Source organism: Orcinus orca, chromosome 19 (genome assembly GCF_937001465.1).
Source record: "Orcinus orca chromosome 19, mOrcOrc1.1, whole genome shotgun sequence".
NCBI classification, from domain to species: Eukaryota; Metazoa; Chordata; class Mammalia; order Artiodactyla; family Delphinidae; genus Orcinus; species Orcinus orca.
In genome coordinates, this window is record NC_064577.1 from 1376158 (window position 1) to 1392584 (window position 16427).

Here is a 16427-nt window from a genome sequence, read left to right on the forward strand (position 1 = left end):
AGAGTCCGCCTGTCGATGCAGGGGACACGGGTTCGTGCCCCAGACCGGGAAGATCCCACATGCCGCGGAGCAGCTGGGCCCGTGAGCCATGGCCGCTGAGCACAGGCTACGCAGCAGCGGGAGAGGCCACAACAGTGAGAGGCCCGCTTACTGCAAAAACAAACAAACAAACAAAAAAAGAATACAGACTGCTATAGAAAGTCCCTTTCCCCAAATCTAGTCCACATCCTCGATAAGGTTGTTTGTCAAGGGCAAATACAAACTTTAAAAGTCTTCTCCACAAATATCAGTAGAAAGCTTTAGTCATTTGAGAGGGAAACCCGAACGTGTTCTGGCGGTCAGAGACAGCGAACGGATTCAACTGTTATTTATAAACTGGTGAGCTTTATATTGTTGTGCCATGGCTAAAGGTTTGGAATGAAAACCATGGGGTCTGTGTCTGTCTGCGTGTTTATGTATGTCTATGGATAAATGTTATATATATGTGATTTTTTTTGCACCTCTGGAGTGCATTGCCAAAATTAGTTTGTAAAAGAGCTCTATTTAATTGGCTTAAAGAAAAATAAGCTTTAATATCAATAGCATATTTATGTAAAACTAAAACTTAACTTTCTTTCATCTGCTAGAAGAACAAAGTTTTCTTGGACTAATGTGAAGAGAAGATTAATATTTAGAGTTGTGAAAGGTTTTTCTTTCCCTTTTAAATAATCTGCCTAGAAAACAAAGATTCTGTGTTTTATCAAAATAATTTCCTGTGCTTCACGTTATCTTTATTAAATCTTTGATTACTTAAGAAACTGAGTTTTCTCTATTAAAACAGCTAAGTTTTTTTTTTGTAAACTATGTAACTTTCTGCATTTGCCTTTGAAGTCTTCAATTGTCACTTCGGTTAAATGGATAACTAAGTATTGTTTCACAGGGAACTACGATCCTATTTAACCCAGCATTTTAAAACCTTTTGATATTTTTGACAAACTTCCTAAAAAAATCAAATTCTAAATGAATTCTTATTGACTTTGAACTAACTCTGGAATTTTCCAGATGGCCCCTGGAATATCTCAAAAGATGTGTTCGTTCTCCTCATAAAAGGGATATTAAACTAATTAGGCTTTAAAAATACGTTAAATTACATGGGAAGCACTGTCCAATAAGTAAATGCTAAACTTTCTTTACAGTATATTTGTATGAAATTCCTAAAAACCTGATATGTCCTGGTATAACATTATCAGCCATAATTTTAAAATATATGTCACAGAAATAAACGAACGTCCTTGTCAATTGCATTATAACAAACTCTCCTCAAACTTTTAACCATGGCCATTTTAAAGTCTTTTGTCATTTACAGACAATTACCGTTTTACTCTGATGCTTTTGCAAAAGTGTTTCATCTTGAAGATTCATGAAACACTCTGATAAGTACAGGTTTCTGATAACTAAGATCAATTTGCCCTCACATGGGAGGGGCAACAGTGGACCTTTCAAGGGCTTCCCCAGGCTACTGTACAGCCCACCACATGTCATGGATGGTAGCCCGAGACCTGGCCTTGTTTTCCTTCCCCACATCAGTAAAATGGATCCATTATGTTGACGATAGAATGTTAACATGTGAAGACTTGCCTCTGAAGCAGGGCCCCTCTGCAGACTTTGCTGGAACATCTGTGAGGAGAGGATGGGCAGTGAATCCACAAAAAAATTCAAGGCCAGGCACTACCATGAGGTTTTTGAGAGTCATTTGGTTGGGTAAGATGTGTTGTCCCAGAAGCTATGATTAACAAGGTGCAAGGCTATCCAACCTCTAAGAACATGAAAGAGACGCCAGCCTTTGTAGGGATTTGGGGGTTTGGGAGGACTTTTTTCCCCCACCTGTCCCTTATGCCTCCTGGTAAAGTATGGGACTGGGGATCAGATGAGAGAGCTGCCTCCGAGAAGGCAAAAATGCTAGTGAAGCAGATGAAAGTTCCGGGCATCTCTGGAGCAGGGCTATCATCTGAGTTAGATGTGTCTGGGACTCCTAGAGGTATGACTGGGTACTGCAGCAAAGACAGCAGAAGGAGAGAGAACCTCTAGGATTTTGGTCCCAGCTCTGGGAGGGGGCAGAAACCCAATATACTCCTATAAAACAACAGGTCCTGGCAGGGTACACAGTGCTCCTCTGGGTTGAGTCTCACAAAGGAACAGCACATCCTGGTAAGAACTTCCCTTCCTATCAAGGGGTAGGTTGAGAATATGTTCCATCTACACACTTGTCTTGGCTCAAACCCCAACTGTGACTAAGTGACACATAAATTTGTAGCAGGGGAGTACGCTGTCCACCAGCCCACTGTCTCTAGAAAGGTAGGTGCTCCTAGGCCCTGTAGAGAAAGTACATTCTCCAAACGCACCTGCCGTTATTCCTGTGGCCTGTAGGGAGGGAGTGGGAGAACTTCCCTCTGATGCCTTGTACATAGACGCCTGGAAACAGGAACAACCACAGCAGCCAGAGGGCTGAACCCCAAGTGATGTGGCGGTGATCACTCATGAGCCCTGGCTGTTAACCCTTTGCACTGATGGTCGGGCTGTTCTAAAGGGCTGTTCTAAGGCTTGGACAAAGGGAAGCCTAGGGGTAGATGATCATGAATAAGCCCCTGTGGGGTCAGGATAGGCAAAAAGACATTTGGGTTCACCTGCAAGAGCCTGAGGCCGTCCTCACTGTTTCCATGTCCCGACTCAGGAGGCACTGACACCTGGTGGTCAGGAAGCTGATGCCCTAGCTTGGGTACAAGCCGTAGCAACTGACCCTTCAGTAGATACATTGGGTGCATAGGAAGAGAGGAGACGTGGCGCTTCGGTGGGATGGTGTGTTGCCAAGGACACCGGGTTGCGCTCCAAATACAGTGATTTGGTAAATCTAGTAACAGCATGTCTGTCCTATGTGTTCTAAGCAACGCTCAAGGCAACTGCCGAAGGCGAGTGGGGCCGTCCGCTGGAGCACCCAGTGGCGAGAGACTGGCAAATGGATTATATTTGCCCCCTCCTGTTGAGTGAGGGTTCTAAATTTGCCCTGGTTTGTGTGGACACAGAGTCTCGCTTAACCCAAGCTTTCCCCTGTGACTGTGCAAACCAGGCTGCCACCACCGGGGGAGCTTAGAGAGGCTGAGTACCGTGGATGGATACCGTCATTGAATAGATAGTGACGGGGGTCACACTGCAAAGGTCATGGTGTACAAGATGGGGCAAAAGAAATAACAGTGAATGAGGGGTCCTTCTCCCCTATACCCTGCAAGCAGCAGGGTCAGTAGAAAGGAAAAATGGGATATTAAAGCAGCAGATAAAATTACTAACAGGTAGCACCACCTCGGTCAGGTAAGGGCCTGTTGCCCCATATACCACACTGGGGACCCCTGCCGAGGCACCCGATCCCGTAAAGATATGGAAATGGTGCGAAACAACCCATTGCCCGGACTCTCACCGTGGATTAGCTAGCTGCTGAGAATACCAAACCCCGTCACGCCCGGGAGAGGCTTCCTCTACTGGAATTTGCAATGGGACATCCCATCGGGATGGGTGGATTGCTTTGCACCCCTGGGTAAGAAACAGCTACTCAGTCTCCACTGGGATCCCGTTGTCCTGCTGCAGGCTGAGCCTGTGGAAACACACTAGACCTGGAATGAAACACACAGCTTTGAGGGGAAAAGGTGGGGTCCTGGTCTGGCCTGTCCCGCCCCCAGTCCATCTCCTCACACCTGACAGTGCTGCCTGCCCTGGCCAAGATGAATGGTGCGCACAACCAGGTCAAGTTCCTAAAGCTGCCACCTCCCTCTCCTCGAGGCCCGGGACACACGTTCTGTTTCCCACCGGTACCATCATTTGGCCGCCATCTTTGTCTCCTCCATCAGCCTGGAGGACACTGTAGCACACACGGAGGCCCTTATTAAATCCCCCAGCAAGCCCTGAATGAAGGCCAACAAAGGCTGTCCTTACTGAACACTGACATGTCTCTAATGAGAAAAGCTGTCCTCCAACATAGGATGGACTTGGACATCATCACTGCCTCGTCAGGAGGCACCTGTGTCATTAGCCAAGCAGAATGTTGTGTGTTCATACCTGGTGAGTCTTCTGTCTGCTACTGTGCTGGCTTTACTAAATCACACAAGGCCACAAGTGGATGCCCTAAGTGTTCCGGCCCCCAGCCTAGGGAACTTATAAATCAGTGGTTCTGAACAGGCGGCTCTTGGTGGGAGAAGCTGCCACTGATTTGGGGAATTATTGTCTTAACCTGTGCTTCTCTTGCACGTGCTTGTATTGTTGCTGTGGCATCTGCCTCCAATGTAGCCAGATGACCATCTAACAAGCTCCACGTTAGTGAAACCCGGGCTGACCTTTCCCGGGAACGTTTCAGAGGAGGGCGGGGCGCGGTGCAAACTAGAGCGGGTCACGAGGAGGGGCGGAGTCTTGGGGGAAGTCTTCAAGAGGACGCGACCAGGGCAATCAGAGTCCTCGCCTTCCCTGTCTTTGGAGTGTGCGTTCCCCAAGCTAGAAGCTGCTTAAGGACACAGCCTCGAGAGAGTAAGGTGGTGCTGAGACCATCTGGATGGTGTATGTGCCTGAGCCCACTTAAGGCCTCTGTACCAACTTCTGCAATTGGGTGGTGGGTGCAGAGATTTACTCCGCTCACAGCGCCCAAGACTAACCTCGTGTGTAAGTTCTCTTGCTTATTTAACCTGCCACCGACCAACCCGGAGCGGCTGCCTCTTTCTTCGGTCTCTCCCTGCCTTCTGTGTGCACAGGGCCAGTTTGCAAACGTACACTGGCTCCAGCCCCACTGAACCCTGAGTTATCAAGGGTGGGAAATGTGTCCCATTCCTCTATGTTTCCCCAAAACCAACGGAGTGTCTGGTATGGAGTTAGAGATCCGCAGACTTGTTGAAAAGGCTGATGAGCCAAAGACTGCAAAGGAGCATCAGGGAAGTCTTCCTGTAGGAGGAGTGCCTGGCACTGTGAGAAACATGGACACCAGGGATGTGGCTTGGTGGAGAGGAAGAGGAGGGCTGCTTCACGTCTGCGGAAGGAGGAGCTGGCCTGTGTGTAGTATAAGATGAGTTTGTGAGTATGTGTTTGTCTGTTGGGGGACGTGGGGTGGAAATGTTTGTCCTCTTCCTAAATTTGGGAAGGAGTGTCTTGGCTTTGCTTTTCAGCCTGTGTTTTGGAGGCAAACGTGCCTGAGTTCAAGTCCCAGCTCCGTCACTTATGAGCTGTGTGACTTTACTCTCGTGAACCTCCATTTCCTCGTGTGTATACTTGGGGTAGTAACACACACCTGTCAAGGTGGTTGAAAGCATTAAGTGAAATCAGACATCTTCCCCCAGTCCTGACACGGTAGAGTCTTAGTTAATTTTGGCACCCCTGTTTTGAAAACCCCATCCCCATCTAGGCAGCCCTAAGGTAGGGATTTGGGACCCCTGGGATGACACACACATGAGGTTCACTGGCCTCTGTCATTTTGCTAATTCAGGACGCTTCTGCCCTTTGAGCTCCCAGGATCAGTAAACCACTCATTTAATGTGCATCCGGACACTGTTCCTGGTTTGGCTGTGGTTTAGCGAGAGGGCAGATGGGATAGAGAAACATTTCAGAGTAGATGCAAACCAAGAGGGACATTCCCTAAACTGCCTTCTTCTCAAGGAGCGTTATTTAAGCTGGGCATGCCCTGGGGACACCAGGTTGGCTCAGCAAGGCGTCTCCATGTGGCTCTGCCCCAGACTGGGAGTGTGCACTGGGTTGGCCACTGGAACTTTCTGTTCCTTTCCTCCTGAAGGGGATTTAGCATCGTTGATTCTATAGGTTCCAGCCATTTGATCCCCGGCACAGGGCAAGCCACACCCACCTGCTAGCAGGAGCTGACTTCCAGTGGATTTTCAGGAAAAAGGAGGTAGGTGGCTGAAAGCCCAATCCCTCTCTCCCACCTATAGCTCCAGCTGTGTTTCCATCTGGCAAATCCTGGGGCAGAACACACAGACGCACAGCCCAAAGGGAAGGCATCCAGCCTTACCTGGAACCCCAGCTGTCTTTCTCTTTCAGATGCAGAACCTCCTGACAGCTCTGTCGGGGGGTGGGGCTACACGTTGCTCTTCGTCTGGTCTCCTAGGGGCGTCTGGCTCTTCGGCCTCTGTCAGGGGCATCTCATTCCCTGGAATGTCCCCTTCCCAACGGCAGCAGAGGCGCTGTGGTTTTTTACAGCTCCCTTCCTTCCCCGCTTCCAGCGTCTCCCGTCCGGAGACCCCAGGCTGAGCCTGACCCGGGAGCAAATATTGGTGCGAAGGAATGCTGCCTTCACCCCCATACCCGGCTCCTGGGAGTTTACCAAGTGCCTTCCTGCCATCTACGGGGGCGGGGGTCAAGTCCTCACTCCCAGGGCTGGTTCCCCACCTTGGGCGAGAAGCCCCCACTAGCTCCCTCCAAAAAAGACCAAAAAGAAACTTTCGCCGGTCCCCCGCCCCCAGCAGCGCCCCCCCCGCAACACCCCCGCCCCCGCCACACCCCTCCCCATGCCTGCCCTCTCCCAGCCCCCAGCAGGATGGTGGAGGAGGGGCTGAGGGAGGCCGGCTCCCTCGGTGCCCTCTGGGTCCTCGCTTTTCCTCGGGGAGGCGGAGCGGGGCGGGGTGGGTGGGCGGGGAGAGACGAGTCCCTTTCCGAACCTCCAGCATCCTTCCCAGCCTCCCGGCCCTCGCCTCTCCGCGGCCGCGCGCTACCGCCTCTCCGAGGCGCTAGCCGCGGCCCGCCTGCCTTTGGAATTCTGCCCCAAAAAAGGGGCCCTTGAGGAGGAGGAGGTAGGAGAGGAGGGACGGAGGCCGGCGGCGAGAAACGGAATCCGGAGTCCAAAACAGTACGGGGAGAGGAGAGGACCAGAGCCGCGGCGGCGGCAGCGGCTCTGAAGCTCGGCCGCTGCGCCCGGCCGCAGTGCATCAGCGTGGCCGCCCTGACATCTCCAGGATGGTTAACGCGGGGCATTACGCACTGGTTAACAGGCTCCGAGCTGCTGAGCGACTTGTTTTAAGCATTTTCTCCCTCGCTCTCGCTTTTAATCTTGTCTCTAGTGGCGTGTGTAGGGGGGAGGACTTTATTTCCATTGGCTAAGCTCTCCCTTCCCACCCACATCTCTTCCACATCACCTTGGTGTCTCCCTAAATAAAACCAGCCTTCCTTATCGCCTGGACAAAATCAGGAGCTAGAGTTTGAATGGGTTTTATATAAACACTCACCCCTGGCAGCGTGCGGCTGGGCTCTCAGGATAAACTCACGGCACCTGGCCTGATGCTTGCCTTTCCTTCCCTCCCTTGAACGTCAAGGTTTAAGCAGAGCCCGAGGACTGGGAACTCTTCCCTGAAATCTGATCAACCTGAAGCCAGTTGCGGAACTGCACAGGGTCCCCATGGACCTCAAGGAGAGCCCCAGCGAGGGTAGCCTGCAGCCCTCTAGCATCCAGATCTTCGCCAACACCTCCACCCTCCACGGCATCCGCCACATCTTCGTGTACGGGCCGCTGACCATCCGGCGTGTGCTCTGGGCCATGGCCTTCGTGGGCTCTCTGGGCCTGCTGCTGGTGGAGAGCTCTGAGAGGGTGTCCTACTACTTCTCTTACCAGCACGTCACCAAGGTGGATGAGGTGGTGGCCCAAAGCCTGGTCTTCCCAGCCGTGACCCTCTGTAACCTCAACGGCTTCCGCTTCTCCAGGCTCACCACCAATGATCTGTACCACGCCGGGGAGCTGCTCGCCCTGTTGGACGTCAACCTGCAGATCCCGGACCCGCACCTGGCTGACCCCATGGTGCTGGAGGCCCTGCGGCAGAAGGCCAACTTCAAGCACTACAAACCCAAGCAGTTCAGCATGTTGGAGTTCCTACACCGCGTGGGCCATGACCTGAAGGATATGATGCTCTACTGCAAGTTCAAAGGGCAGGAGTGTGGCCACCAGGACTTCACCACAGTGAGTACTTGGCTTTCAGCTCATTTTTGCGCTCAGTCCTTTTGAGAAGTACCACGCTGGCGGTCTGCGGCTTGGTTCGAGGTCTCTCTGTGCTTTGGAGCAGGAGAGAGAGCAGTGTCTCAGTTCGAGGCCAAGAGGGTAGTTGGCTAGAGTTGTTGGAACTGGTCGGAGAGGCCTGCCTGCTGGGTTGGAGCACTCCTGTCTGGTCAGATGTGCGGGGCGAGCAGGGGGCGCCTGGCCGTGGTGGCGGATCGTTACCCTAGGGGTGCTGAGTTGCCTTCCACCCACCCAGAGGGAGGAGGCCTGAGCCGTCCGTGGTCCAGGGCACTCGGTGTCTGAGCTGTGTGACTGGGACAGCTTGTCATTGCCGAGGTGGCATTTTCTCTCTTTCTGCTCGGAAGTGGCATCAGGCACTGCATCCTGTGGGCTGGGCTGGAGCTTAAAGCTGCCAGGAAAGGGGGTGGGGGGCACCAGGCAGCCTGGATGGTTCCAGTGGCTTTGGGAGCTTGCTGGAGCAGGTGATGCTGCAAAGGTGTGGAAGTCTCTTTCCTTCCTTTTCCTGTGTGGATTCTGAGCTCCGTGCGGGGAGAGGAGAGGCCAGGGGAACCCCGGGTCTCTGTCTGGTCTGCTGGCAGGTCAAAAACAAAGAGATGTTCAGGGTCCCTGGGCCAAAGAGGAGGGTCTATGTGGAGACCCATGCACAGGACGGGCAGTGAGGTGTCTGGGAGGGTGAAACGCTGCAGGCTGGCTGGTCTGCGAGTTTCAGCTTGAAACTCAAAGGCTCGTTTGCTGTCTGTATGATGATCCCTTAACAACGTGGATACGTGGATACAGAGGGGTGGTATGGGGAGGGGGCGAGCAGCTGTGGGATCCGCAAGCCTGGAGGAGGAGAGTGGAGCTGAGTAAAGAGGAAAAGCGGAGGGTGAGGTGGATCCCATTCGGGACGGGGCTTCCTGGAGGGGCAGGGGAAGAATGGGAGGAGAGCTGTGGCTGCCAGGGTTCTGTGTCTGCCTAATTAGTGGGCTGCTGGGCAGAACTTGGCATAACAGGTCTGGTTGCAGCTGCCCACACCTCCTTGCTCCCAGGCGGGTCTGGGACATCAAGTGCTGTGGGACCCTCCGGAAGCCCAGCGTGGGCTTCTCCCAAAGCCGCCTTAAGGGAGAACCGAGAGCTTTTGAGTCTCAGAGCCTTGAGCCAAATTGCAGTTGTAATTTCGGGGTGGCAGGTACTGCAATTGCAAAGAGACTGGACTCTGTTGTCAGCTCTTGTCTGAGGTCCTCTGCCTAATTAAGACATGCTCTACCTTTCTCTGTGGTGCATCCACTCCCCGCCGGCTCTCAGGGCCACTGCCTACCAGACTCTTGCTCTGAGTTTCTTTTAATGCTACAACCAGTCTCTGCACACAGCCTCTATGCTTGCTGTGCGCTGTCTCTGATTCTGGAAAAGCCAAGAGTGCCTGGGGGTGGGTGGGGGTGGGGCGCGGGGCTGGGGAGGGCTCATTGCCTCTGGCATCCCCTGGAGCTCTCTTTCCTGGGGGAGTTGTTTTGTATTATCCATTTGAAACACTATGCAAAAGAGCCCGGCAAGATCAGGCTGTGGTGTATGTATGCTAAAGAGGAAGCAGGTCTGAGCTGGGGGAAGGGACCAGCAGTCCTGGAAGCCTTTCTAAATGGAGCAAACAGGATCCGAAAACATGTCACGCACAATGTCTTGGGTGGCTTGGGGAGAGTTGGGGAAAAAGCCTCATTCTTGGAGGCTGAAACTATCCCTGTATCCACCCCGTGCTTTCTAGTGCCGTGGCAACGCTCCGCTTCACCACTGCACCACGCAGCTCAGAAACACACATGGAACATGCAGACAGCAGAGAGAGAGAGAAGGTGGCACCGAGAGCAACTGCAGTTGGTAGCAGACCCTGGGCCAAGTTCTCAAGCATCCTCATAACCACATGTCCACCTAGTGGCTTCCTCTCAATTCATGACCAAGTTCCACTTAGAAGTAAAGGTTCTTTGATCCCAGGCTGCAGTTTTGTACTTAGCCTATCATTTCGGTCCCTGGGGTCCCAAGAGGCCAAAGATCAGGCTGTAAAACCTGACCCAACCCTTTGACCTTTCCAGGTTGTCTCTTAAATAATGAAGCTGCCTGTGGACACAACTTATTACTTAGTAAGTGTCACGTCATTATCTGCCATCCTTACCAGGTTCAAGACTGATTTGGTTGAGTGTCCCTCCTTAGACTGACTCTCAATGGATGACCTCCTCTAGCATTGAAAAGGGGACGGGTCTCAGGGCTGGATTGCCAAGCTGTTCAGGAGAGTGTCCAAAAGGGCACCCACTCTAGGAAGCCTGGCGCATACTCCAGGCAGGAGGCTGATCTTTTTCACCCGTTGATTGCAACGAGCAGCCATGCTACAAGGCGCGGACATGATGCCAAGTTCATTCCAAGACCTTGCCGTGAGGGCTAATCCTTCCCACTCGCCCTTGTCTCCCTGGCTCCTTGGCCTGGGGTGCAGGTGTGCTTGTCCTTGGCCTGGGGTGCACCGGAGGAGAGCGAGACCTCACAGGTGGTTATGGGAGAAGCTGGCTCACCAGCTTTCTCTCTCATTCATTCTCTCTACTGCGTATCCCTCTCCCTTTGGTTAATTTACTGGGCTCTCCCTGGGTTTGTCCTATGCTGGGTGTCTTCCTTCCCTATGAGCTGTGGCTAGCTTATTAGAGAGTGAAGTATGGGGAGGGGCTGCCCCAGGTGGATCATTTTTCCTGGTTTTCTTTTTCTGCAAAGTGTACCTAGTGCCATCTCCAGGGCTAATGCTTTCGCATACGCTTCCTTATTCCAAGTTCTTAGCTGGTGTGCATAATACCCTTTAATTAGCGAATGAGCTATGATTCTAGCAGAGTGAAAGGTTGTCTGTGGAGGTTAAAAGTCCCAGAAGCCAGGTGTGGCTCGCTGACTGCTATGTAAACAGGTGTGCTGCATGATTGGGCAGGTACACTCTTAGCCCTGACCCAAGACCGTCTGACTTCAGATAGGCACATACTTTTCTTTCCTGGAAGAGGAGAGGAGGGCTTTGATTTAACAGTGTCTACGCAGCGGAGATCGCCCTGCTGACCCAGAGTGGAAGGAAAGGAGTTGGGGTGAGAGGGCTGGCCAGGGGGTGTGTCTCTGGCCATGACTGGATGAGCTGAAGTTAAGATTGGGAGTAGGAAAACATAGGTTTGAATCCCAGCTCTGTCATTTCCTAGCTTATTCCCTGGGTCGTATTTTGTACCCTCTCTCGGCATCGACTTGCTCGTGGAACATGTGATAGTAACATGTGATTTTGTAACTCACAGGGAGAACGAATCATGTGAGACCATATATGTGAAAAATCTCTTGTGCCTTGTGACAACTAGATGTCACAAGATGTAAGGCGGGGTTATTTTCAAGATTCGTAGGAGGGGTTTTTTAATATAAATTTATTTCTTTGTTTTTATATTTGGCTGTGCTGGGTCTTCGTTGCCGTTTGCAGGCTTTCTCTAGTTGCGCGAGCAGGGGCTGCTCTTGGTTGCAGGGCGCGGACTTCTCATTGCAGTGGCTTCTCGTTGCGGAGCACAGGCTCTAGGCGCGTGGGCTTCAGTAGTTGTGGCACACAGGCTCAGTAGCTGTGGCACACGGGCTTCAGTAGTTGTGGCTCGCGGGCTCTAGAGCGCAGGCTCAGTAGTTCTGGCACATGGGCTTCCTTGCTCCGTGGCATGTGCGATCTTCCCGGGCCAGGGATCGAACCCGTGTCGCCTGCATTGGCAGGTGGATTCTTAACCACTGAGCCACCAGCGAAGCCCGTTGTAGGAGGGCTTTTATTGTCCAGCCTACCTGCCCTGTTTGCAGCCCTCCAGAAGAGTCAGTTGATTAGTAATGCTGTCAGGATAGACCAGAGAGAGAGGGGAGGCTGCTGCTTTCTGAGCCCTGGGTTAAAGCCCAGCATCGCAGAGCTGGGGTTTTGTAGAGTGGAGGTCACAGCTGGGTTCAATAGCTAACTATCGCGGACAGGTGGCAACCCCACTGCCTGTGACTAGCACGTGACTGTTTCACATTGTTTCTTGCTTATCACATTGGGGTTCACCTGCCTCCAAGTTCAGGATTGCAAATGACCCCTCAGTCTGCATTTTTAACCTGCTTGCCATAGTGTGTGTGTGTGTGTGTGTGCGCGCGCGCACGCGCGCGTGCGTGTGTGTGCGTGCGCGCGCGCGTGTGTGCGTATGTGTGTGTACTTTAAACTAGAGATTTCTTAGGAAAGGCATTTCCTTCTTTTCTTACTGAAAGAAACGTCTCTCCACAATGGGATCTTGTTAGAGGCAATTCTATGACTCCTAGTCGTCTGCATCACATAGCATTAGAGATGTGGAGGGGAGGGCTTAGGCAGCTCCCATATTTGGAAATCTTGCCACAGGCTGGTGGGTCCCTAGCTAAGCTTATTACTTCTTATCACATGAGGAGCAGGTGTGTGAAGAAGGTGGGCTTTGGGGAGAGATCTGAGTTGGAATTCCAGCCGTACCCCCTCTTCGATGTGTAATCATGGGCAAATTTCTTAATCTTACTCTCTCCGTCTCTAATTAGGAACAATAATACCTGCCACTCAGAGTTGCTGTACTGATCCAGGGAGGCCAAAGGATGCCAAGAGCTAGTGCACGGCAGATGCCTCGTACAGGGCAGGCCCCATGCTTTGCTTAGTGTCCCCCGGGAGTGCTGACTGAGCCTTCGTTGGATTCTGGCTGTCTTGACTTCAGGACAGTGTCCTTCTCACTATTCCACACTGTGACTCACTAACAGCTTTGGAGCATGGTCAACTGCTGTGTTTGTGGGCTTCTTAATTCTCATAATATGACAAACGTTCCCTTTTCTCAGGACTTCCATATCGGTTCTGCTGCCTAAACATCCTCTCCTTACCTGCCATCTTGGCTTCTGGTCCAGGTCATGCCACTAACCTCAGCCCAGGAAGCTTGTGCAGCCCTAACCCCTGATAAGAGTCGAGTGGCCTGGGTAGCAGGCCTGCATCTTTTATCACGAGTGTGTGTGCTGTGTGTCTGCACATCTGTTCCTTTGTTAATCAAACAGAGCACCTCCCATGTAGCAGGGAGAGAGCTAGACCAGATTCTTGCCCTCTGAAAGCTCATGGCCCATTTCCCATCCCCTGTGGATGGGAGTGGGGTGTTGAGAGCAGGAGTCTTGTCTCATCAAACACATTCTCTGCACCCTTCATGCTGAATGCAGGGTCTGCCCACAGTAAATACCCGACAAAGATTTTTTTTTTTTTATTCAATAGTTACTTGCTGTTTCCTGAACTGACCCAGCATCCTTTGCTCATGGGCCTTTCTTACTTCTTTTCATCTCTCACCTCTCTCTCTCTGTCTACTTATTTAAATCCTACTCATCCTTTAAAATCTGGCTCTAGGCGTGGTCGCCATTGGGGATGAGAGGCTGGGCGGACTCGGGCACGGACACCCTGGCGCTGGGTGGCAATAGAGGAGGCCAGAGGAGCTGCAGGTGCTGGGGGACGCGAAACGGGCCCGCAGGAGATTAGAAGCAGGGGCGCAGGAGCGGGGCTGCCTCCACGTGAAGGTGCGCGTGCCAGTGTCCTGGAGCAGCGAGGAGCCCAAGTCACTGGATGCCCAGCCCAGAGGCCACCTCCCTGCACCGCAGCCAGACGGCGACCAGGGGCGACCAAGTGTAGGGGTTCCTCAGGATGGCGGAAGGAGCTTGCGGGGGAGCCTGGAAGTTTCCGCAGGTTACGTTGCGTTTTGTAATCCTGAACAACGGTGAAATCAAAGATCCAGCAACTTGAACTAACTGTATTTCGGTTGATTCACTGTAACTGCCAAACATGCCCTGGATTTCGAATAAATAATACGACCCCCCACCCCCCAAAACATCTGGCTCTAATATCTCTGTGGCCTTCTCCAGGAAACCACTGCCAACCCCTCTCCCCATGTCATAATCTAACTTAATCTCTTCCTCTCCTGTTCTCTAAACAGCCTTTGGATTACTCCTCTCCTAGAACAGTCATTATACTTTTCCTTGCATCAGAATCATGAAGTGTTTAGGCTGAAAGGAACCTTAGAGATGATTTAATTTAAAACGGAATTCTTTAACCACTGATAATTTTTATTCATTGCCCATTTCAGTTTCTCCTCCCCGTAAGACATGATGTCTTTTCTAACTTGATATTCTCAGGACTTAGAACTGCTTAGCACAGGGAAAGCTCTTACAGTGTGTCGTGAGTGTGTGAAGTGGGTTTGAAGTTTTTCAAATGTCAGGTGACTCTGATGTCAACTGAAATAGCCATTTTTTGGCTTCCCTTTTCAGTATAGGGACCCAGGATTCCACCTGCATTGGGAAGACTTGTCTCATTATTGTTTGTTTTTTTTGCGGTACGCGGGCCTCTCACTGCCGTGGCCTCTCCCGTTGCGGAGCACAGGCTCCAGACGCGCAGGCTCAGCGGCCATGGCTCACGGGCCCAGCCGCTCCGCGGCATGCGGGATCCTCCCGGACCGGGGCACGAACCCGTGTCCCCTGCATCGGCAGGCGGACTCCCAACCACTGCACCACCAGGGAAGCCCTATTGTTATTATTTTAACAGTACACTTTCTGATTATAGAAACAATCCAGTCACTGGAGAAAACTTGGGAAGTGTGGGAAAGAATAAAGAAGAAGAAAAAATGTCCCAGAATAGCATCTTAGGTATAATTACATGTATTATTTTAGTATTTGGGGAGTAGCTCCATTTGGTCATGCCTGGGATCACACATCTGTACATGTGATACCTCGTCTGGCATGCAGTGCACACTTAGTCACTGTCACCTTGCTTTCTTCATCCTGGGTCCCCTGGGTAGTCTCCAGGGTGTTAGAGATTCCCTCAATGGTCCACTTAGAGTAAAAATAAAATCCAAAGATATGTCTCCGTGGGTCTGAGCAATACCCCTTTGGTGGGATATATTTTGTCTTATCTGCCAGAAGCATCCGGGGATAATTTGTGAGGGGGAGGGGAAATTGCCCCTCTTAACTCAGCGTCCTTGGATTACAGGTTCACAGCTGAACACCAGTTACTCTTTTCTGATGGTAATTTATTGACAATCTAGGTGTGCATTTACCTGAAACCATCTTGGTCCTGTTTGTTGTATGTTTGTTGGGTTGAACCAGAGATGTGTTTGTTGACACCAAACTAGATCTTCTGACTGAGGCTTGACCTCGTTCCTGGATGAAGCCCAACCCCTCATGACCATGAGGACCCTGGACCATGAAGCCCAGGAGGTTCTCCTTGCACGGCCATCCCTGCACGCCTCAGCACACAGTGTAGGCCCTGACTCTCCCTCACCTGGGAAGTTTCTAGGCTCCATGTTAAAATGGTCTAGATTGCATTGAATGCAAAGTAGATGGTCTTTCCTATTCCTTAAGTTGCTTGGAAGTTTTGTGAGCATTTGCCATGCCCTTGGAGAGGCAACCTCTGCCCAGCTGTGTGCGTGGTTCTCTGTGGTACCAGCCTCCAGTTGGGATCTTCTAGCTTGCAGAATGTTAGGTCATGGCTCTCTGGAAGTAAAGCTTTCAGGGGTGTATTGACTTCTGTCTGATGTGATGAAGGACTGGGACACAGACTAAGAGTTGACTGTTGTAATGACCTGCACCATCTACTTGCAAGAAAAGCTGAAGCGGCAGCGAGCCACACAGCTGGTGCCTAGTTGCTGTATGTCTGCATCTCTGTCCCTGGGGGTTCTTGGACCTCCAGAATGCTGATGGAAGACTACCTGCAAGCTTACCAAATTGGGAATTGATTCTTTCCGCCTCTCTACAGTGGTTCTCTTTTCCTCTCTGCAGAAACTCCTTCCCTTAACGAAGAGATGAATTCTAGACAGTTTTCTGTAAAGTTTCTGAATCCTGGTTTGCTACCGATTTCTAGAGGAAGAGCTGAAATGGGATCCCATGAAAAAAATCCCCAACCACTGAATGGGTAGCTCTTACTTTATTTTTTAATTTTTTTGCATTGGTAGCTTTTAGCACCAAGTTTGTTGTCAGAGGCGTTATTCCCATAGATCAGTTCATATTTCAAAACATCGAGTATCGCATTCTCTCCAGCAGAAAAGAAATATGCCACCTGGGTCTAGAGATATCTGAAAGTGTGCTTTGCGCCGTCTCTGTTTCATCTGAGTGTTTATGTTTGATGGAGCTGGGTTGCCATATCAAACTTGACCAGCGGGGCTATTTGACCCATGATCTATTGTAATCTGAAACGAATGGGCTACAGCACCCCTGCAGATTTGAAATTCCATGTGTCATATTTCTCCCCTGCAACAGACTTAAAACCAGTCCATACAGGTGGGACTTAGTGGTTACTGGAAGCCTGTGATAGAAGCCTGTTTATCAGGATGGGCTTTATTTGGGAAGAACATTCTGAAAAGGGTCATCCTTTGGATGCTAAACCGTCTCTCCATCTCCCAGC

The 16427-nt window shown here is 51.3% G+C and overlaps 1 protein-coding gene across 1 annotated transcript in view; it reads left to right on the forward strand.

The window, feature by feature from the left end:
- The first annotated feature begins 6704 nt into the window (after positions 1 to 6704).
- Positions 6705 to 16427, forward strand: part of ASIC2 (acid sensing ion channel subunit 2) — a 1019354-nt gene continuing 1009631 nt past the window's right edge. Inside the window, exon 1 of the mRNA XM_004267189.4 lies at positions 6705 to 7963. Within this exon, the coding sequence (XP_004267237.1) occupies positions 7409 to 7963 (555 nt within the window). The 5' untranslated portion in view covers positions 6705 to 7408. The remainder of the gene's footprint in view (positions 7964 to 16427) is intronic.